Below are 23,466 nucleotides of genomic sequence, written 5' to 3' on the forward strand. Positions count from 1 at the left end.
AGGGAGGGGCCGTACGTTCCGAGTGGGCCCGGGTGCCCTGGGGGTGAGTGGAGATGACAGGGAGGCCGCGTGGTGTGCAGGACCAGGAAAGACCTCGTGACCGCAGGACTTGACCGGACCCAGGGTTTCCCCGCGTCCCGGCCAGCTGTTCCCCAGGAACCCCCAAGGGAGGTCGCATCCTCCACATTTTACAAGAGAGACCAAGGCAGGGCGAGGGGCAGTCAGGAGCCCCCCCCCCCCTCGCTGCCAAGCCTGGACGTGGGCTCAGCAGCCAGCGTGGAGCGCACCAGGGCTTGAGCAGAGAGGGGCCAGTGCTCGTTCGGGGCCATGACAGCCAGCAGACGGCCACAGGGCCGAGCAGGTGTGCCCCGTCCAGCCATCCTTCCGAAGGGCTGCCTGCCGCGTGTGGGTCCAGCCCCACCCCCAGTGGTTCCAACGGCCTTCCCGAGGCCCCCACCCCCACCCGGGCTGCCTTCCACGCTCAGACAGGGTACTCTTGACTCTCCTTCATTTTATCCTCAGTCAGACTGTGGTTCTTGGTCAGAAATTTGCCAAGCCTCCTGCGCGTGAGCGGCGGCCTGGACGGTGGTTTCGAGCCTGGGTTCAGGCCAGGTGGTCTTGGCCCAGTTTCTCACGTCCCCCACCCCCCTCGCCTTGGGTTATCGGCATGCGCGGTCTGTACCTCGGTTTCCCCATCTGTAAACTGGAGAGGTGTCATCATGGGCTGTGGAAGTAGTAAGGACCGGTCATGTGTAACCATCCAGAGGCGTGTAGCACAGCGCCCCCTGCCTGCGGCTGTGAGTACTTGCCTCGTGTCTCACACACACACACACACACACACACACACACACACACACACACACACAGCCGTCATTGATCTGAGTACCGTTTACATACATAGCAAGGAACAGAGACATGTGACGTGACGTGGAGAAGTGTAAGAGGAGGGTTTAACATCAAGCTTCTAACCCCCCCACCTCCTCCCCACCCCCAGACTTTTAAATCTGCCGTCCCCCCGCTCCGTTACTGTCGTCCTGAACAGAATCCCTGGAGGTAGAGATTTGGCTCTGGGCTCGGACAGGCCTGGATCAATCCTGAGCTCTGTGACTTCCAGTGGTGGCTGGGTCTCGCCTTTCCCTGCGTGGGGTTCTTTCTCTAAAAGGGGGGGCAAGGAAACCTCCCTCAAAGCATAAATTGAAGATGTCGAGGGAAGCCTGTAAAAGCCCTTACTAGCACGGAGCTGGGCACCCGTGACAGTGACAGTGACAATCATTGTCAAGTTGTCATAAAGACGTAATATAAAAATGACTCCCGAGAAGTCGCGCTGTGCAGAGCACCCACGGGACCCCTTTGGCGGGGGTGGAGGGAGGCGCTGTCAAAGGTATCCGTTCGGGGCAGGAACGGCCAAGGTGAGCACACGGACCAAGAAGAAGCTCTTGCTGGGACATTCAGATTTGGGGGAACCCTTTCTGAGCGATAACTCCAGAATTGACTTTTGGGGGGAGAGAGGCAGATCGCTGGTTTCCCCGGGCCCCGACTTGGAAAGGGTGGTCTCAATCATCCGAGCTCCGCGCGGCACCTGGGGCGGCAGGTACCCGCACAGCCACGCCTCTGGGTGCCCACGCTGGGCTCCGAGCAGCCCCGCCGGCCGGACCCGGCCGAGCCCACACCTGACTCTCTGGAGCGGGACGGCCAGGGGTCAGGATGAGAGTCAGGTGCAGAGCAGCACTCGGGGCCTGGATGAACCGACCCGCGGACGCCTCGGGTGTTTCTTCCCAGACGGAAAGCCTGGGCCGGAGGCACGGCCCCAGGAGAAGGGCCAGCCCATCCACCTCCGCGTTCTGAAGTGGTGTCAGGGTGGAGCCCGATTCTTCTTTTCTTTGTTTTTTGTTTCATTTTTTTTGGAGCTCTGCTTCAGACACTCCTTAATTGGAGAAATCCGTGGCTCCCAACAGTCCCGGAAGCCAGCTCGAACAGGAGGGAGTTTCATGCCCACCTGGCTCTCGGACGGCTGTGCCAGCTCTTCCCAGAGGGCTTGGGAGAGAAAAACCTGCTTTGAGATTTCAGTATTCAGACATTCCTGACTTCGTGACCTCACTCGGGGGACACTGACCCTCAATGAAGCCCCGTCCGAGCCCTCTGCTGGGCTCGAGGCTCAACAAAGACGACCAGATTCTCACTCACAGAAATAACTGACCTGAGAAGCACAAACTGCATGTCTTTATAATGACCAGGAAAAAGAAAAACGATTCTTTCTTTCTGTTCTCTAAAATACCTTCCCAAGTGGGAGGAGGGGCTGTTTTTACGTGGTGTCATAATATATACTCCGCTCAGAAAAAGTGGGGGGTGTTTTATTGCTTCAGACTCGTTCTGAAAATGTCCCCGACTCTCTGTGAGCGGTGCATATTTTTTGTACAGTCTTGAACCACATTCTTCGGGTTTCCTTCACATTCATCTTTACCTACAAAAAAAAAAAAAAAGGAAGAAAAATTGAATAGAAATAAAAACTGGCTTTATATTATGGTGGGTTTTGGCTGGCCGAAATCTGAACACGTGTGGTTCCCATCATAACCGTGTAAAATATCTAAACCACATACCTGTGTCATACATGCTTGGAAAGCAGGAACACTGAAGTATTTTGCAAAAATGTATGGCTGACAAAAAGGAGCGGTCACGCCCCGAGCCCAGGGGCTGGGGACAAGCCTCGCACAAGGTCCCGGGCCGGACGGTCAAGCGCCTTCCCTCGCGGGTTCCGACCTCGCTGTGTTCACAGGGGTTCCCCTGGAGCAGTGGGTTAAGGAGGGTTCCGAGGCTGTGTCTGGCGCACGGGGATCAGGCGTGAGAACCTTCCCGCCACAGAAAGCGGGGAGCGGCACGCCTCGTCAGCCCCGTCCAGCCGGCGCGTCCCTCACGGATACGCTGATAGGAGGAGGGTCAGAGGGCCCACTCGCAGGGCCCTGGCCAGCAGGTGGCAGGGGAGGCGGGGGCGGAGCCGGAGAGAGGACCCTGAACGGGGGCGAGCCCGGGGCCCACAGGGCATGAAGGAAAAGTCAACGCGGAGATCCAGGCAGAGACGGGGGGAGACCCATGACGACTGCTCACTCGTGAAGGTGGGAATGAACCACCTCACCCAAGGGCAGCATTGCCGTTCACGTGTCAGGTGGCAGGGGAGGCAGGGGCGGAGCCGAGGAGAGGACCCTGAACGGGGGCGAGCCCGGGGCCCACAGGGCATGAAGGAAAAGTCAACGCGGAGATCCAGGCAGAGACGGGGGGAGACCCATGACGACTGCTCACTCGTGAAGGCGGGAATGAACCACCTCGCCCACGGTCGGCATTGCCGTTCACGTGTCAGAGCGGTGCCGCGTGTCCCAAAGCAGGCGCCCTAACATGTGACCACACGGGTCACAGGAGCGGGAGGGGTGGCTGTCTCTCCCTGCGAGCCTCGGCTGCTTTGTCCTGAGGTCATGTCCACGCAGTGACCGCGTGGAGGAAGCCTGTGGGTTTGGCCGTACCGGGCGCCTGCCAGCCGCCTCGGCCAGTGGATGCCTGCATCCTCCATGCCGAACGTGGTCGTGTCCGTGCAGTTCAGATGACACTTTATTATTTTTTTTTTTCATTTTCTGTTCGTCCTTAAGTACGTCAAGAAGGACACCTAGCCGTGTGGCTAGAGGTGGGCCAGAGTCGGGGTCTGGGTTCCAGGTGTGTCGCGAGCCTGGGGGTTGGACCCAGTCTCCTCACGCAGTCCGTGACGACCTTGGACAGTTGACCTCTGCAGACACGTGGAGCCCTGAATTCAAGAGCAAAATGACTCTGCTCGGCCTCTCCTGCCTCACAGACGTTTGTGAGCCGTCGGGCATCGGTCGGGCACCACAGTCTGGCTGCCCGTGGCCGTGGGAGCCCTTCCCCGGACGCCCCACCCACCCACCGCAGTCTGGCTGCCCGTGGCCGTGGGAGCCCTTCCTGGATGCCCCACCCACCCACCGAAGATAGAATGACGCATCTGTCCTCTTCTCCGCTCCCCCAAAACGCATCCTTGTCAGACGCCTCCCGTTGGAGACGGCTTCCAAATGGGAAACAGTTGCAGCTGCTTTGAGCCCTTTTAACCCTTTGCTAGGATTCCACACAAAAAAATAATTGATGACTGATTGGCCCATTAACCTTTAAAAAAAAAAAAAAGTTTGACAGCCCGGACTTGTGTAATGAGGAGGGCTTCCTTGTGAAGTCGGCCTCATGGCTGAGTTGCCTGCCCCTGAGGAGGCAAAATTAGCCCCACGGGGCCTCGTCTGCATAGAAACTGGACGCAATTAGTGTAATATCCGGTATTATTAATGTCACTGGGAATAATTGGGAAGGTTGGTTTCGACAGGTTCATGGTGCTAAAATACTATTATAGTGGGCCTTGCCACAGCTAACCGTTAAACATGGAAAACTGTTTAAATCCCTGCGAGCCCAATCACAAAACTTTATTAAGCGCTGAAGGCCCTGGAATGTCGCACTCACTGGGCAACAAGGCCCCCGGCTTCGCCTCCAAAAGGCCGTGGGTCGGTGGGTGGGGCGAGGCTTTCGGTTTCCGCTGTCTGTGGCGGGGGGGGGGGGGGCAGGACGGGGGGGGGGGGTTGGACCGTCCCTGGGTCCCCGCGTCGTCTCTCAGAACCGGGGACGCACTTTTCGCGCTAGACGTCCTCACGAAGTCTCTACGGCCGGAATTCTCTTTAAACGGAAAGAATTAAAAATAGAAGCCGCCGAAATGGCCGTGAAGAGTCAGTTTGCGTCCGTGAGGTGGAACCGCTGACAGTGAAAGGTGACAAGGGTCCGTCCTTGCCGTCCGGGGCTCGTTCCTCACGCCTGTAACACAGGGCGACCGGAGGGAGGCGGCCGGTCTGTCTTTCTGACCGATTGGCCTCAGGCTGCCCAAGTCCAGGTTTCTCTCTCTCTTTGTTTTTTAAGCCGGTTGCTGATGACTAAAACACCATCTCAGAGTCTCCTCCTAATGCCGCGGGTCCCCTCCGGTCCATCGGGGGTCCCGACAGGCTGTGCCAGACGATGAAAACCCTCTCTGAAGGTGTTCATGTCTGTCTGTGCAGAGGAAGGGAGGAGAGCTGGGTCCAGAGATCCGCTGTTTGCTTGATGAGCGTGGTCGTCCCTGAGGCCAGCCAGACGCGTGAGCCAGGGTTACATGCAGAGACGGTCTGGGTGCCGGGTGACCTGAGGCGACCAGGCAGCAGGCTGGGGGTCTTTCCTCCACGGTTTCGTCAGGACTGGGGCTGGAGGTATCAGGAGCCCATAAAAGGGTTTAGGCCAAACCCGGGAGGTGGGGTGTGTGCAGTGACTGCTCATCCGGCCAGCTGCAGGAGGGTCACCTGCCCCCAGGAGCCTGGCCAGCCCCTCCCTGCTGCACTGGGCCGGCCAGCGGCTTCTCACCTCGCACAGGTCGCGGCCACGGCCACAGAGGTGTGCTTTCCCGGGGAAGGACTCACAGATCATGTGACCCCAAGGAGAACAGAGCAGAGCGGGCAAGAGCGCCACATGCTCTGACTGTCCTGGCATAGGTGGGACCACCCCTTCCCCCGTGCTGACCAGTCACCGGTCAGGGAGCCAGAGACCTGGGGAGATGGCCGCTGGGAAGTCCCCAGCTTATAACCACCACATCCACTGTACCATGTCCCAGGAACCGTGGTGACAGCAGGGGAAATATTTTCCAATAGCCAGGCTTCGCATCCTTTGCCATTCCCCAGACGTGACCAGTTAGAAATATGACTCTAGTGACACGCTGATTAGAGATTTTTGGGACAGCTGCTTTTGAATGAGCACCACCTTGCTCTTGTGACATTAGGAGTCAAGAAAAATAACAACAAAAAAAAAGGTCAGTGGGAAGTGGAGAGACCCTGCCGGCCCCCACGGGACACCCTACAGGGTCTCTTTCCTCAGTGTTCATGTTTTTAAGAAAGGGACAAAGGGCAGAGCTGGCCACTTTGAGAGGAAAACAATGAGATCAAGTCTGCAGAGCCGTCATTGCCCCTGACGTCCAAGTGGAGCCCAGGAGGACTGGTTCTCTGTGTCTGTTACTCCACGCAGTGGCTCCCATTGTAAAGAAACAAAGTATCCCTTCATGGAAGTCATAGGTAACATGATTAAAAATGCCACTGATCTGTAAGGCTGGTTCTTTTTTATTTTTTATTTTTTTTCTTCCCTTGGGAGGCAGAGAAAAAGTCATGGTCAGATATAATTCAGTTCTGAGATCCTAACTCGATCTGTAGGTATTAATGTATTAACCTCTCCCTCCCAACCCCCCACCCCCAAAAATAAGCCACATAAAGAGGGTATCCAGGGAAACACGATGCCCTCAGCGTAGGACAGCCCCGTTTGGTGGTGGTCTCGCAGAGGGACGGCAGCCAGACTCCACACACAGACTTTCATCCCTTCCTCGGGAAGTGAGGCGGCCCAGCTGCCCGGATCCTTGTAAAGGCATCTTCTTCACCCCGGCCTGGAATCCAGGAGACGGCAGGGGGGCCCCTCTCCCTTTTCTCCCCCCCCCCCCCGCCACCTACTCCACAGTGAGCTGGTCCCCCTCTCCTGGTGGCACGAACGGTCACAGCAGAGTTCAGCGAGCAGCCCCGTCAGGAGGGCCCCCCCCCCGGGGAATGGGAGAGGTGACCTCACTTCTTTACACGCGGGGGGGGCCATTGCTGGACGAGGGATGGACCAGGCTGAGGGAGTGCCTCCTGCCCATAGGCCGAGACATGCAGTTAGAGCAACAACCCCCAAAAGGACTCTCCATCAGTGTTTCCCTGCGGACGGAGCCACCTCTGGGACCGAGGGGCCTGGGGCGCGGGTCTTGACGTTGGCACCTGTCCTGTGACGTGGGGGGGCCTTCGTGCCTGCACCACACACCTTACAGCACGCGTGCACAGGTTGTCACGGTGATTACAGAACGTAGGGCGCCCCCTCCTTGGTCCGAGAAGTACTGGTACCCTGGGTTTTCGTTCGTATCTATTTCTATCGTGTGCTTTTCCAGGTTCAAAGTTACCCCACAGGACTTCCTTTAAAAAAAAGAGGCGTGCTGGCCACTTGGAGGGGGGAAATATTGATGAAACGAGTTTTATGTGGTTCTTACCTGGATGGGAAACTTAGAGGGTCATTCAGGCCTGTTTCCCCCGCTGACATTTCCAGTCATAAGTGGTGTCCACCCAGCTCGGGTCACAGGACGTCCTGTGTCCGTCTGCCCTTTGCTTGTTGAGCCGTGTTGGTGTTTCTTTGGAAGCAGGAGAACCAGCCAGGGTTTCCTCTTGTGGACAAGGCATGAAGCCCTCTCCTGGCGCCCTCGTGAGCTCCTGGGTTAACCCATCGCCCCCAAACACAGTGTGGGCTTTCCCCTTGACCCCCCGTTACAGGGGACGGCAGGTTTCCCGTGATCCTTTGGGGAATTATTGGGCTTATGCCTAGTCCTCTGTGTCTCTATTTCATAGATGGAGAGAAAGAGATTTTAAAACAGAAATATTCGATTTCTGTTTGATCCTACTGTTAATAGGAATGCAGTTAACCTTTCATCATACTGGTCTGATACCTTGCCATCGTTACTTCTCAGAAAGCACAGATTGCTTGGGGTTTCCTGTGGGAGCAAGTGTCCAACCAAGTGATGGTCAACCTGGTCCCTACCGCCCACTAGTGGGCGTTCCAGCTTTCATGGTGGGCAGTAGTGGAGCAACCAAAGTATAAATAAAAAGATAGATTTAACTATAGTAAGTTGTTTTATAAAGATTTATTCTGCTAAACTTAGCGAAAATCCAACATAAAGTACTTGGTAAGTAATTATTATTATATGCTTTAACTAGCTGTAACTCTGCTTTATAAAGTTTATAAAGTAAAGTTACTTCCCTACTTTATAAATCACCATGACTGTGGATCCGGTGGGCAGTTAGAAAATGTTACTACTAACAGAGATACAGAAGTGAGCGGTAGGTATAAAAAGGTTGACTACCCCTGCTCTAACCCAGGAGGGACAGACAGGTCTGGGTCTATCTTTCCAGTCCCTGGATCTGCGTTTCTCTGTTTAGTGTCGCTGTGCTGGCTGGCAGAGTCGTCGGTGAGCACTTTTGCCTTGAGCACCCTTTAATGTGAAATGATCTCTTCTAACGTTTCATCATTAAGAATAATGATTCAGCCCTGGCCGGTTGACTCAGCGGTAGAGCGTCGGCCTGGCGTGCGGGGGACCCGGGTTCGATTCCCAGCCAGGGCACATGGGAGAAGCGCCCATTTGCTTCTCCACCCACACCCCCCCTCCTTCCTCTCTGTCTCTCTCTTCCTCTCCCGCAGCCAAGGCTCCATTGGAGCAAAGATGGCCCGGGCGCTGGGGATGGCTCCTTGGCCTCTGCCCCAGGCGCTAGAGTGGCTCTGGTCTCGGCAGAGCGACACCCGGAGGGGCAGAGCATCGCCCCCTGGTGGGCAGAGCGTCGCCCCTGGTGGGCATGCCGGGGGGACCCCGGTGGGGCGCATGCGGGAGTCTGACTGTCTCTCCCCGTTTCCAGCTTCAGAAAAATACAAAAATACAAAAAAAAAGAATAATGATTCAGCCTGACCAGGCGGTGGCACAGTGGATGGAGCGTTGGACTGGGATGCAGAGGACCCAGGTTGGAGACCCCAAGGTCGCCAGCTTAAGCACGGGCTCATCTGGTTTGAGCAAAAGCTCACCAGCTTGGACCCAAGGTCACTGGCTCGAGCAAGGGGTTCCTCGGTCTGCTGAAGGCCCACAGCCAAGGCACATATAAGAAAGCAATCAATGAACAACTAAGGTGTTGCAACGCGTAACCAAAAACTAACGATTGATGCTTCTCATCTCTCCGTTCCTGTCTGTCTGTCTGTCCCTGTCTATCCCTCTCTCTGACTCTGTCTCTGTAAAAAAAAAAAAAAAGAAGAAGAAGAAGAAGAATGGTGAGGTGTGGGGTTTGGTTGGGTGCTCATGGTCCAAGGTCAGGGGTTTCTCTTCTATTCCTACTCTGATAAACGAGTTTAATCCTGTTAATTTTCCTTATTTAAGTTCTTTCCCCTCTTCTGGCTTGGAGGGCACACATTCTGTTTCTTGTGTAGCCTGTGTGCTTGATGTACCGAACTCTGAAGTCCGTTCTGTGCTCCCCCCTGGGGACCAGTGCAAGGTCCTGGGACGTGTCTCCTCCCATGTCCTCCACTCTCGTTTCTCTCGTAAACTAAGTCCCCAAATTAGACATTCTTTTCTGGGAGGTTTTTGTTGTTTGTTTTGTTTTGTTTTTTGAGAGAGAGAGAGAGAGAGAGAGGAAGAGAGGAAAAGAGAGAGATGAGAAGCATCGGCCCATAGTTGCAGCACCTTAGTTGTTCATTGATTGCTTCTCATATGTGCCTTGACGGGGGGGGGGGGGGGGGACTCCAGCCAAGCCAGTGACCCCTTGCTGAAGCCAGTGACCTTGGGCTTCAAGCCAGCAACCATGGGGTCATATCGATGATCCCATGCCCAAGCCAGTGACCTCACACTCAAGCCAGAGATCTTGGGGTTTCAAACCTGGGTCCTCAGCGCCCCAGGTTGACGCCCCTATCGCCACTGCGCCGCCACCGGTCAGACTTAAATCAGACATTCTTCTGAGAAGTAGTATTTGATGTCATTTTTGTTTCGATGTAGCTACATGTTTCACTTGGTATTTGCTCACCAACCCTCCCCAGCTCTAACCTCTCTAGAATCTTCTGGCGTATGCCTTCTCGTATCTCCTGCAGGGAGGGTCTGTGGGGAGTCGGCTCTTTTCTTTTTTTTTATTTTTTATTTTTTGTATGAAAATACCTTCATTCCCCTCTCTTCTTGAAAGAGGGAATTTCTGGGTTCCAGTTCTAGACCTTCTTTCTCTCAGCACGTGGAGGGCATCACCCCGCTCCTCCTGAAGAGCCCTCATCCTTAGTGCTGACGTGCGGGGCAGGGGTCCGCCTCTTCTTGCTTTCTTCCTGAGCCGCCTTTCGTCGGCCTGTCCAGCCGCGCTCCTCACCGCGCCCCTCCCCCATGCGTGGCGTGCATGCTCCCTGGATCTGCAGGTGGGCCACGTGGCTCCGCGGCCCCGCCCCGCCCCAGGTCCGGCGAGGAGGTGTCTGACTGCGTCCAGCACCTGCCCGCACACCCCGCCCCGCCCCAGGTCCGGCGAGGAGGTGTCTGACTGCGTCCGGCACCTGTCCGCACACCCAGCCTGCCCCTGGCCGGCGAGGGAGGTGTCTGTGTGCGTCCGGCACCTGTCCGCACACCCAGCCTGCCCCTGGCCGGCGAGGAGGTGTCTGACTGCGTCCAGCACCTGTCCACACACCCCAGCCTGCCCCTGGCCGGCGAGGAGGTGTCTGACTGCGTCCGGCACCTGTCCGCACACCCAGCCTGCCCCTGTCCGGCGAGGAGGTGTCTGACTGCGTCCGGCACCTGTCCGCACCCCAGCCTGTCCCTGTCCGGCGAGGAGGTGTCTGACTGCGTCCGGCACCTGTCCGCACACCCAGCCTGCCCCTGGCCGGCGAGGAGGTGTCTGACTGCGTCCGGCACCTGTCCGCACCCCAGCCTGCCCCTGGCCGGCGAGGAGGTGTCTGACTGCGTCCGGCACCTGTCCGCACACCCAGCCTGTCCCTGTCCGGCGAGGAGGTGTCTGACTACGTCCGGCACCTGCCCGCACACCCAGCCTGTCCCTGTCCGGCGAGGAGGTGTCTGACTGCGTCCGGCACCTGTCCGCACACCCAGCCTGCCCCTGTCCGGCGAGGAGGTGTCTGACTGCGTCCGGCACCTGTCCGCACACCCCAGCCTGCCCCTGTCCGGCGTCCACCCTCCCTGCCGTCCTGTTTCTCCAGCTCCGTTGTCCAGTCTAGCCGTTCTCAGCCAGCTCCTCTCTGGACCCAGCTGGGGAGGACTTGGTGTTTTAAACAAATACAATCTGTATTTCCAAAAGAGTTACCTTTTTACCCCGAGCCACCTAGCCCATGTTCACGATCTCCTCTCCTTGAAAATGTGGGAGAGTGCACTTTTCTCTCATTGAACATTTCACGCATAGCTCTTTTTCATTTCTGAGCCTGGGGTACCCGGGTGGAGCTCTGTTGTCCTGGGTCCTGGGCGGTGGCCATCGCTGGTGTGATCTCTGTCATGGAATGCTGTCCCTCTGAGAAGTTGCCAGGAGCCAAGGGCGCTGAGCAGACCCGGGGCCCCGCCACCCCCGTTCGCTCCTCCAGGGATCACTGGATGCGAGACTCTTACAGTGACTTCCTGTGCTGAGCCCCCAGAGTGTCCGCTCCTTGGAGAGTGTTCAGTTTTTTGCAGGCGTTCAGCATCTCGGTCTCACAGTTCTGGTCTCTCAGCTCACGGATCGGAGCTGGGTGGGGACAGAGGGTGGACTGGGGGCTTGGAGATCACGCCTCATGCAGTTCTCACCGTGCAACAAGAAGTGGGTCCTGTAGGGAGGTCCCTGCCACGTGTCTGGTCCACCACGTCGCTGGGCAGTCTGAGGTAGGAGTCGGAGAGGAAGGGGCCGACAGGAGGACCTGGGTGTGCAGTGCTGTCCCGGGTCAGGTGGCCGTGGGAGGAGGGAGAGGGTGGTGGGGTGACTCTGAAGTTGTATGACTAGAAAACTAGCGTTGTAACCAGCACAGAAGTCGCAGGTCCCTAACTAGGAGCCCTCAAGGACTAGCAGCACAATAGGGTGTGTGCGTGCTCATTTGCTATGAGGACCAATTATTTGAAGAATGTCTGAATGCATGTTGTTGTTTTTTTTAAAACCCCAGAGTGATTAGATTTTGGGATCAGGGATATAGATTTGATCATTGTTCTCACATATCAGAAGTGGTTCCAAACCTAGAAAGAAAACTTGACTTGAACAGGGTAAACAGATGGCAGGTGTGCGGCCAGCACCCGTCCCCACCCCAGGGCAGACGTTGCTAGTTGATCGTAGCTCTCATTCTCCAAGAGCCGGCAGCCAGCCCCGGGATCCTCAGCGCCTTTCCTGGGCCCTGTTCCCACCCTCCTGGGGTCAGTGGGGTCAGGTCAGGTGTGTATGTGGGGCGGGGGGGGAGTCTCTCACCACGGAGTGGGTGCTGCTTCTCTCCTGAGCCCGACGGGAAGGAGGTGGGGACACTGGGCACGGGTGCAGTTGCTTTGGAGATGAGATGAGTGAGCATCCAAGTCTTGGAAGTCGAGGGCTCCTGGTGAGGCAGGGGGTTTCCAGAGCCCTGGAGCAGCAGGGAGCCCAGCAGAGGTCGGGGGCCGCAGGCCAGGGGTCGTGAGGATGCTGGGGAGATAGGCTGGAAGGGCCGAGAGCGTGGGAGGCGGGGAGCTCACACAGAGGAGGCGTGCGCCGTGGGGGCCGCATGCCCGCGCCCGGGAGGATCATCACCTGCCGCGGCGGTCAGCTGGGGAGGGCGGCAGGTTATTATCACCATTATTAATGACAGCCGCTCACCGGGTGATGGCGCAGCAGGTTCACAGCCCAGTGACTGGAAACTTCGAGTCAGGTGAGACACGATGCCTCATCGTCCGGCCGGAGGCCCCCTGGGGTGTCCGTGACAACGGGTTATGCTGTTTCTGTGTGTCGCCTCCTCTCGCAGTTCTGGGGCAGGGACTGGGGCGGGGGGGGTTGGTAGTGAGAAGAGAGGACAGACAGATGCCGGTGTTGGCGGGGTGTCCGCGTGGCCCCGCGTTGGCCTGAGGGAGTCCACGTCATTTAGCCAGCAGGAAACACTGTGAAGCAGGTGGGCTTCCCCTCGTGGGGGCAAGGGGTGGGGCCTGGAGGCTATAGAACTTGTCCAAAGAGCCGGACATGGCGAGGGGTCTAGCCTGATTTGCTGCTAATACGACTCTTCCTGGTCCAGACTGTCGCCCCATGGTGGCTGCGAGGTCCCTTCTGATCTCTGGGATCCTGGTCTCTCTCCCAGTCTGAAGACAATGGAACTGAAGCCTTCCCAGGTCTTCTGCTGGGAGAGAAAGGAAACCGCAGGCTCCTGTCTCTGCTGTGGTCTGTCTGTGGATCTCCACGCCCATGCTTACAGAGAAACCGACACCATGCTCTGAGCTCAGCCGTGCTCGCTCCATTTCCATCCCGCAGGTGTGGGTGGTTGGCAGGAAGTGACGGTGGTGCTTTCCTAGGCGGCTGCGTCATCGGTGACGAGCACAGAGACACTGACATCACACACCGACTTTCCTTTTCCTCAGCCCCCACCCCCCACCCCCGGGCACTGCTGAAAACCTGGTACAGCCAGACCGAGCCCCACATGGTGGCGATTGAACCCAAAGGCACTTTTTGATGGCGAGTTCTGGCCGGGAGAGGACACAGTCGCATGAGAGCTAAGCTCTTCCTCCCCGCCACTCTGTGTTTCAGAGCAAGAAGAAAACTTTGAGTTCATCATCGTGTCCCTCACTGGCCAGACGTGGCACTTTGAAGCCACCACGTACGAAGAGAGAGATGCGTGGGTCCAGGCCATCGAGAGCCAGATCCTAGCCAGCTTACAGTCGTGTGAGAGCAGCAAGAACAAGGTAAGGCCCTCAGCAGGTTGCCCCCCGCTCCACCAACAACGAGAATCAGGGCATCTGACCATTAAAGGGAGTCAGGGGAGCAAGCGATGCCCAGGAGGACAGAGCGTCATAGGACACATGGGACTGACCAGACGCTGGTTCACCACCTGAGCAGAGAGCTAGCTAACTGATGGGAAAGATGAGAAACACTGTCCATGCAGATCAGCTGTCCTGTTGATCCCCTCGCTAAACCGTGTTCCTGTGGCAGAGTATCCTAAGTGGCATCTGTGGGAGTCCTGTCACTTCCCGTGTCCACAGTTGTTTTTATTCTAGACAGAATACACTCAGGGGAAAAAAGCAGGCTAAAAAAAAGTGCATGGGTCTGTTCTCACAAATGCACGAAATTCAGATCCAGGTCAGGTGAGAAACTGACTCTTGGAACAGAGGAGCAAGAGTGAACCGCATAGTGAACGGCATAGCCTGAGCCGGCAGGAACCGGGGAGGTAACAGTGTCCTATTCTAAACTCTGCACTGAAGTCTCTGTGTGTTACATTTGGTGATTAGAGGTAGTTACTCTGCATCTGTGTAGCCAGGAAAAACAAACAACCTGAACTTGCTTTTTCTGAACTCCCTGCCCAGTGATAATTCCTTCTAGTCAGTTTCCTCGTTTTCTTCTTCCCGTGAGGTGGGGGGATTCTTTCAAATCCATTATTTTAATGCTTGAATGTTTCTAACCTCTTCTCTGGGACAGTGTTCCAGTCCTGCAGCGCATTTGCAAACTATAGTCAACTTGAAACTGAGAAAAAGGACATTGACCAGCGACCTGCAGTTTCATTTGTAACAATTTTAAAAAAATTCCGCCTATGATTTATGTTTGGCTCTGTCATGAGGAAGAGAGTCTGTCTCTCAGAAAGATGGAGTGTCTTGTTTTATTACCCTCCTTAACCAGGATAAACCAGACCACAGACATGATTATTATAATATGATTTGCTTCTCTTTTTTTAAAGCCGTTTTATACCCAAGGTGGGCTCTGTCTCTGCCTTCGCTTCTGAGCACCTTCATGAGTCACACGTCCACAGACGTGGCTCCCGGATTCCGGATTCAACGCGGACGCTCCCCGGTCTCCTCGTCAGCGGGGAGTCATGACACATGTCACCCACCAACCGGGGGAATCTAGTTTCAGAGCGGGGGGGGGAGGCCAGTGCTGCCGAACAGACACACACAGGTCCACGTTGGGTATAAAAATCACGGTGTCTCTCTGGTCAGACTGAATCCACACCTCGTCAGCCTGACTCAGAAGGATCCGGAAGAGCGTCAGCCTTCTCCCTTTCGCACCTTGTCAGGCTCCTGCGCTGTCCCTGGAACTCACGGCATCACCTCTGGGCCTGATGCAGGCACCAGCCTGAGCACACTGCCCCTTCCTCCCGCACGACGGGCTCTGAGGCAGGCGCTCTCCTGGGCAGGCTCCCCGAGCACTGAGGGAGGTGGGGCCCCACCTGTCCCCCCCCCCCGGGTGTCTCTGAGCAAGTGTGGGAGTGTACATGGGGTAGTAATGCCCACAAGGAACAGCTTGAGGGGGAAAATACTGACTCATGAGAATGCGCTGTAATGTATGTTCGCTGCCTGTGGGTAATTCAGCGCGTAGCAGGTGTGTAGACACAGACATACGCCCACGTGCCACAGAAATGACGCAGGTGGACAGGGACAGCCCGACACGCCCCTCACACACACCCTCCAAGTGCCAGGGAAAATGGTTAAACATACTCTATGTGGTTAGCTAACTAATGGGCATAAAACCCCAACAATGCCTTGTGCTACTTAGACAGTAGCAATGAATCCATCGTAATACATCATTAGGTGGTAAGCGATAAATTTTTTCCCATCCAAGAATTTGACATGGGACAACAGGTTCACTTATGAAGAATCCTTAAACAAAAATCAAGCTCATTCTAAATGTCCTTTGATACATATTAGGCTCTAACCATTGTGTGAAGTGCAGGCAGGGTCAGCCTCGATAACAGAACCTGTCCTTCGAACCCAACACCGCAGCTCCCAGAAATTCCTCTTAGTAAAGAGTCACGGATCTGTGCAGGGCTCAGCACTGTGTATGGTGGAGGGAAAATTGGGAACAACCGACATGTCCATCAGAGTAAACATCATCAGTAAATCGTCAGAAGCGGGATGTTATACAGCCATTGAAGCTGGTGATGTTGCAGAAGACCAGGTGACAGGGAGGGTGGCAGGGTCTTACTGGGCTAGAAAGGCAGGTTTCAAAGCAACACATCCTGTGTTGGCTTTCTAAGAAGTACTGACATGGCCTGGCCAGCGGTGGCGCAGTGGATAGAGCGTCGGACTGGGACACGGAGGACCCAGGTTCGAGACCCCCAGGTCGCCGGCTTGAGCGCGGGCTCATCTGGTTTGAGCAAGGCTCACCCACCAGCTTGAGCCCAAGGTCGCTGGCTTGAGCAAGGGGTCAGTTGGTCTTCTGTAGCCTCCGGGTCCAGGCACATATGAGAAAGCAATCAATGAACAACTAAGGTGCCGCAACAAAGAATTGATGCTTCTCATCTCCCTGTCTGTCTGTCCCTATTTGTCCCTCTTTCTGACTCTGTCTCTGTCAAATAAATAAATAAATAAATAAATAAGAAGTACTGACATGTGTATAGATGTGCTTAGGAAAAAGCTACAAGACCAAATAAAATATGAAGAAAACTGAACCGTGAGGATCATATAGTTTGTTGATATTCACAGTACCTGTTCCTCCTCCGCTATTTTCTAAGCTGGCTTAGGGAAAACAGTCAAGTGTAAGTTGAATAACCACGCCCATCTACACTCGCCCCCTCCCTGCCCCACGCCAGTCAGTGTCTCCGTGGTTGGAGCCGCTGAGACAGCCTTCAGAGGCGGTATGGGCATGCGGTCCCTGGACCAGGAATCATGACCAGGTCTGACCTGAGAGACCTTAACACGGGGCACACACACACACACACACACACACACACACACACCCCGCGGTTCCCTCTCCATCAGTTCCTCTTTCTCCTCAAGGTGGCAGAAGAGGGATAGTCGTTTGAAGTGGCCCGTGGCCTGCCTGCTTCTCCCTGTGACATTATCAGTAGATACATGTTTCCCTCCAGGTTCTCATGTCTTGCATTTTGTGTGTCTTCCTCCGTGTGCAGTCCCGGCTGACCAGCCAGAGCGAGGCCTTGGCCTTGCAGTCGATACGGAACACCCGCGGGAACTCCCACTGTGTGGACTGCGAGACCCAGAGTAAGTGAGCGTGTGGGGGACGGGTGTGGGTGTGGGGGGGCCTGGGCTGGGCTGGGCTGGGGGGCAGCGGGCCCACCTCTGACGTGTTCAGTTCAGTCCCTGCGGCTCTCTGATAGCTGGTGCAACCTAGGATCCACTCCTGGGGAGGGAACGGAGGGGCCCAGGTTCAGGTTACGAGCAGCAGGTGGCGAAGCGGGGTGCACACCCACCTCTTGCTGCCGGGGGCATTTTTTCCAAACACGGGGACCCGGAGGGACGGAGAGATCAAGGACACGAGTCGATGACACCTTGACAAGGCTTTTGTGATTTTTAAGTTAAAAATGCCCCAGTTTGGGCAGAAGTGCTGGGAAATGTCCCGTGCACAGAGTGGCGATGAACGGGTTGGCAGTGTGTGTGAAGAGCCTACGCGGGGTGGCACCCCACACACACCCCAGCTGGGCACCGCTGGGGACTAGGCCCGGGGCAGGGGGCGTAAATCTAGCTTCAGAGATGTCCGTCACGGCGCCATTTATAGAGCGACATGTCCCATCCCCAGCGTGCAGAAATGAAGAACTGCCCATGAGGTGACATCTCCTCATGGTGCCGTACGTAGTACGCAGGCTTTAAACGTCGCAGTAAAAAGCATGTTCGTTGCCATGGAGATGTGGTGTGCCGCTCTGTGACAGGAGAAGGTCCTCGGGGCAGGACGTCCCGGGAGCCCGGCAGGTCAGGTCATTGTCTGTGTCGAGGGAGGGAGATCCTCCAGGACCCGTTCCTGAGGATGGACCCCGGTGTGTCTGCACAGTGAGGCCCGGGGTGACTGGGCTGTCTCGTTTCTCGACAGTGAGCACGGATGTCCTAGAGCAGTGGTCCCCAACCCCCGGGCCGCGGACCGGTACCGGTCCGTGGGCTCTTTGGTACCGGTCTGCAGAGAAAGAATAAATAACTTACATTATTTCCATTTTATTTATATTTAAGTCTGAACGATGTTTTATTTTTTAAAAATGACCAGATTCCCTCTGTTACATCCGTCTAAGACTCACTCTTGACGCTTGTCTCGTAAGTTCGACAATTATATTTAAAAATACCACAGTTTTTACGCCGGTCGCATAATTTTATTTTGTGCATTTATCCGTCCCACCGTAAAGGCTGGCCCGTGAAAATATTTTCTGACATTAAACCGGTCCGTGGCCCAAAAAAGGTTGGGGACCACAGTCCTAGATAATGGCCCTGCCTGCAGCTCCCCCACGCTGTCCCCCAAGGCCCACTCAGTGCTTCCCAAGGGGTCCTGGGATAGCCCTGCAGGTCCCTCAGGCATCCCCCGCTTCTGCACCCTGGGGGGGGTCCACGGAGGGGGCACATCGAACCAAGGATCACTGGGAGGTGGGTTCTCGTGGGGCACCGGTGGGATCCCGGCTTCCACACCCTCTGCCCCTGACCCTGAGCCTCGAGAAAGTACCGCCCACTCTCCTCAGAGTGGGTCCGAGAACCCAAGAACCGGCCCAGGTCCCTGTGCAGCTGCAGTGCCTGGGAGTCACTGTGTCAGGAAATGAGACCCCTGGAGCCAGAGACGGAGGCAGGAGAGGACACTTCAGGGTTTGAGTGCTGGGGCCCTCAGTGTGTCACTAGCTGCTGCCGCCTAGATCTTCATGTTGCTAAGAGGTCACACACCCACCTCCTGCGGGAGCAGAGCCCCTTCGAGGACCCCTGCCCACTGGGCGCTCGGGGGAGGCCACATCCCGCGGCCCTCTGTCTTGTCTGTGAAGGTCACAGGTCACGGAAACACTAGACTCCCCGTCCCACCGTCACTGTTACTGGTCCTCACAAAAGTCCATGCCCAGTCGTTGGACTGTGTCCTGCACGTGGCTGTCGCCATTCAGGCGTGGCACCCAGGCTGCCCCTCAGAGCTGCTGCAGCTTCTGGAGGAGAGTGGGTGGGGGCAGTGGTCCGAGGTCTAGGGTTACTGTGTCCGCAAGATAACTCACGGAGATGGCTGGGTGGGGGGTGGGCTTCGGAACCAATAAGGTTGTCGCAGCCGTTCAGATGAGCGACATGGGGACCCAGGTGCATGCAGTGGTGGTGGGGACCCCGTGTGGAAGCACTGACCACAGCACTCGGTGACGGACAGCGTGTGGGGCACAGAGGAGGTGATGGTGAGGGACAGCGTGTGGGGCATAGAGGAGGTGATGGTGAGGGAGCACTCGGTGACGGACAGCGTGTGGGGCACAGAGGAGGTGATGGTGAGGGACACTCGGTGACGGACAGTGTGTGGGGCACAGAGGAGGTGATGGTGAGGGACACTCGGTGATGGACAGCGTGTGGGGCATAGAGGAGGTGATGGACAGCGTGTGGGGCATAGAGGAGGTGATGGACAGCGTGTGGGGCACAGAGGAGGTGATGGACAGCGTGTGGGGCATAGAGGAGGTGATGGTGAGGGACACTCGGTGATGGACAGCGTGTGGGGCATAGAGGAGGTGATGGACAGCGTGTGGGGCACAGAGGAGGTGATGGACAGCGTGTGGGGCACAGAGGAGGTGATGGACAGTGTGTGGGGCACAGAGGAGGTGATGGACAGCGTGTGGGGCACAGAGGAGGTGACGGACAGCATGTGGGGCACAGAGGAGGTGATGGACAGCGTGTGGGGCACAGAGGAGGTGATGGACAGCGTGTGGGGCACAGAGGAGGTGATGGACAGCAGCGTGTGGGGCATAGAGGAGGTGATGGACAGCGTGTGGGGCATAGAGGAGGTGATGGACAGCGTGTGGGGCACAGAGGAGGTGATGGTGAGGGACACTCGGTGATGGACAGTGTGTGGGGCACAGAGGAGGTGATGGTGAGGGACACTCGGTGATGGACAGTGTGTGGGGCATAGAGGAGGTGATGGTGAGGGACACTCGGTGACGGACAGCGTGTGGGGCACAGAGGAGGTGATGGTGAGGGACACTCGGTGATGGACAGCGTGTGGGGCATAGAGGAGGTGATGGTGAGGGACACTCGGTGACGGACAGCGTGTGGGGCACAGAGGAGGTGATGGTGAGGGACACTCGGTGACGGACAGCGTGTGGGGCATAGAGGAGGTGATGGCGAGGGATGGTGCGTTCAGCATTGAACTTGCTGAGAAGGCCACAGGCTGGGTGCCCTCTGGGTCTAGACTTGCTGGAGCATCTCAGGAAGTACCATGTGACACGTGGCACCTAGCCACACCTCCTGTCATCATGGCCCTACGGGGTTTTCACCCCTCTTAGGATCTGTTGTTGAAATGGAAGACTTGGGTCCCCTGGTATAGGTCTGAATATTTCCAACAGGTCGGCCATCTGCCCTGGTATGGGTTGGCACTGGCATTGATGTTGTTATAAGGCCAGAGCTGTCCCCACGGGCCTGTCCCTTCCCTTTCTTCTCCTGTCTGCTCCGACCACACCAGCTTTCCTCCGCTCAGGATCCTCAGAGCTTCCTCCTGCCTCTGTCTCGCCCCGCCACCCTCCCCCCTCCAGCCCCCTAGACCTGCCCTCAGCCTTGGCCACTCCCTGAGGCAGGCCCCGGGGAGACAGGGAGAAAGGAAAGGTGGTGTTGGTGCCAAGGTGGGGGCCGCCATGGCTGGAGGCGGGGTTCGCCTGGAGGTCTCCTTCAGGCCCTGTGTGGGCCGCGGTGAAGTCACCTCCCGGGGTGCGTCCTGCACTTGGGGAGAGCCACCGTCCCCAGAAAGGGAGATTCCCAGTGACACCAGCAGGACAGGCATGGTAGACCGGGCAGGGGTGAGGGAGGGCACACAGGGGCTCAGGGAGCTGAGTGTCCTGGGGGACAGGGGGCCCAGTGACACCATCAGGACAGGAGAGGTAGACCGGGCAGGGGTGAGGGAGGCACACAGGGGCTCAGGGAGCTGAGTGTCCCGGGGGACAGGGGGCCCAGTGACACCATCAGGACAGGAGAGGTAGACTGGGCAGGGGTGAGGGAGGCACGCACGGGGCTCAGGGAGCTGAGTGTCCTGGGGGACGGGGGATTCCCAGTGACACCAGCAGGACAGGAGAGGTAGACCGGGCAGGGGTGAGGGAGGGCACACAGGGGCTCAGGGAGCTGAGTGTCCTGGGGGACAGGGGGCCCAGTGACACCAGCAGGACAGGAGAGGTAGACCAGGCAGGGGTGAGGGAGGGCACACACGGGGCTCAGGGAGCTGAGTGTCCCGGGGGACAGGGGGCCCAGTGACACCAGCAGGACAGGAGAGGTAGACCGGGCAGGGGTGAGGGAGGCACGCACGGGGCTCAGGGAGCTGAGTGTCTCGGGGGACAGGGGGCCCAGTGACACCCGCAGGACAGGAGAGGTAGACCGGGCAGGGGTGAGGGAGGCACACAGGGGCTCAGGGAGCTGAGTGTCTCGGGGGACAGGGGGCCCAGTGACACCAGCAGGACAGGAGAGGTAGACCGGGCAGGGGTGAGGGAGGCACACAGGGCTCAGGGAGCTGAGTGTCCCGGGGGACAGGGGGCCCAGTGACACCAGCAGGACAGGAGAGGTAGACCAGGCAGGGGTGAGGGAGGCACACAGGGCTCAGGGAGCTGAGTGTCCCGGGGGACAGGGGGCCCAGTGACACCAGCAGGACAGGAGAGGTAGACCGGGCAGGGGTGAGGGAGGCACACAGGGCTCAGGGAGCTGAGTGTCCCGGGGACAGGGGGCCCAGTGACACCAGCAGGACAGGAGAGGTAGACCGGGCAGGGGTGAGGGAGGCACACAGGGCTCAGGGAGCTGAGTGTCCCGGGGCACAGGGGGCCCAGTTCTGACCACGCTGGTCTGGTAGCGACTTTGGACTTGATCTGAACGGTGAGTAGCAGCCACCGGTGGGTGTCCAGTGGGAGTGACAGGCGCAGATCCACCGGGCTGGCCCCTGGCTGACGTCTGGGGAGTGGACTGTGTGGACGTGGAAGGGAGGCTGCGGACAGCAGGCTGAGGCTCCCCCGCATTGTCACGGTGGCAGTGGGGACAGGAAGGAGATGAGTTCGGCAAACTTGATCACGCCTCTCCCTCCCTCGACTCCCAGGAGGCCCTAGGCCACACACACCCTGCCCCCCGTGCGGCCTGTGATCTGACTTTTGACTACTTATCAGCATTTTTTCTTACTCATTCTTTAAAAATTCTCTCTCCTGGGGGCATTTGTCTTCTCTTCCCACTCAGAGACCCGTCCTTGGTACGGATGGCGCTCCTGCGTACGGAGCAGAGGTTCCGTCACTGGCTGGCTGATTTCTGACCAGTCAGCTTACCGCCCATTGCTGGTCCTTTGCCATCCGTAGAATGAGTCAGAGTGTGATGCCAGCTACCCGGGGGTTTTGTTGTTGTTGTTGACTCTTCATGTGCCCCCGGAGTAAACATTGATTGTTCCTGGATGATTTCAAAGCCTCTGACTGTCAAGGTCACAGCCCCATCTCTGCAAATCAGCGGATAGCGTCGGGCATGAGGCCAGCCAGCGCCTGAGTTCTGGGGCCTCTGATGACGTCAGCGGGTCTCCCAGGGAGCAATCCACAGCGCGGGGGGGCCCAGGCTCTCCTCTGAACTCGTCTGATGTCCTCGGGGCAGTTATCACAGAAGCGCGTTACCACTGACGCTGCGAGTCAGGGCCGGTGGTTCTGGGAGGGTCCCTCTCCCGGGACCGAGGACTCTGCCCGTGCCCCCGTCCTGCCGCCGCGGAAGACGGAGCACTGGCCGGGGCTTCCACGGTTACTCTTCAGTGACATCACTGGAAAGGGTAGTTTTTCACAGTGGGGTGCCTCTATTTCATCTCTGACATTTGCAAAACATGCCTGTCCTGTGACCACCGGGACAGAGGCGGTTGAGAGGGACATTACAGCTTTGGGAATGCCAGCTGCCCCTTGCCTGCAGCTGTCCACAGCAGACCCCAGCTTAGACATGATTTTTTTTTCCCAGTAATGGCAATTGTATATTGTTCGGGGAATTCCAAGGCTTTGGCCAGAACAAGACATTTTTTTAAGAGGAGCCACCACCATCGTCCGTTCCTCGACATCTAAGCCAGGAGGCAGCCCTGCCCAGGGTGCGTTCTCAAGCCACGTGGTCCTAGGTAGAGGGACCCTGGCCGTGCAGCGTAGCTGACTAGCGTCCGGTTGCTGAGAGCCCAGTCTGATGGCCTGTGTCCCCCTGCCTGTTCCCGCAGATCCGAACTGGGCCAGCCTGAACCTGGGAGCCCTCATGTGTATCGAGTGCTCGGGCATCCACCGAAACCTCGGCACCCACCTCTCCCGAGTCCGGTCTCTGGACCTGGACGACTGGCCCATCGAGCTCATCAAGGTCATGTCGTCCATCGGGAACGAGCTCGCCAACAGCGTCTGGGAAGAGAGCAACCAGGGGCGGACGAAGCCCTCGCTGGACTCCACCAGGTAGGGACCAGGGAAGGGGCGTGGCGTCGGGCCAGCTGTGGGACCACTGCACCTGTCCTCAACCACAGCCATGATGAGCACTGCCCGGGTGACCCGCAGGCACGCTGCGTACAGCAGCCCCGAGCTGTCTGTGCATCAAGTGGACCACTCACAAAAATTAGGGGATATTTCGAAATGAGGATAAAGGCGATCAAATATCACCTAATTTTTGCGAGCGGCGTATGTAAAATTATTGCTCTTCGACAGACGGAGGTAACTCCTACCACATTATTTTTTACGTTTGTTTCTACACATTGGGGATCCCTCCTCCCCCTGCTTAGAAATGTATGTGCAGCTTCTAACCTTAGGAGTCCATCACTTTAATCA

General features: G+C 57.2%; 1 protein-coding gene across 1 annotated transcript in view; it reads left to right on the plus strand.

The window, feature by feature from the left end:
* AGAP1 (ArfGAP with GTPase domain, ankyrin repeat and PH domain 1) overlaps nucleotides 1–23,278 on the plus strand; it is a 322,164-nt gene extending 298,886 nt beyond the window's left edge. The window contains exons 16-19 of the mRNA XM_066346522.1: nucleotides 13,347–13,501; nucleotides 16,657–16,747; nucleotides 22,878–23,100; nucleotides 23,200–23,278. Coding sequence (XP_066202619.1) covers nucleotides 13,347–13,501; nucleotides 16,657–16,747; nucleotides 22,878–23,100; nucleotides 23,200–23,278 — 548 coding nt within the window. The remainder of the gene's footprint in view (nucleotides 1–13,346; nucleotides 13,502–16,656; nucleotides 16,748–22,877; nucleotides 23,101–23,199) is intronic.
* Nucleotides 23,279–23,466: the final 188 nt, after the last annotated feature.

The sequence above is a fragment of the Saccopteryx leptura genome, chromosome 7 (assembly GCF_036850995.1).
Source record: "Saccopteryx leptura isolate mSacLep1 chromosome 7, mSacLep1_pri_phased_curated, whole genome shotgun sequence".
In the NCBI taxonomy this organism is placed as follows: domain Eukaryota; kingdom Metazoa; phylum Chordata; class Mammalia; order Chiroptera; family Emballonuridae; genus Saccopteryx; species Saccopteryx leptura.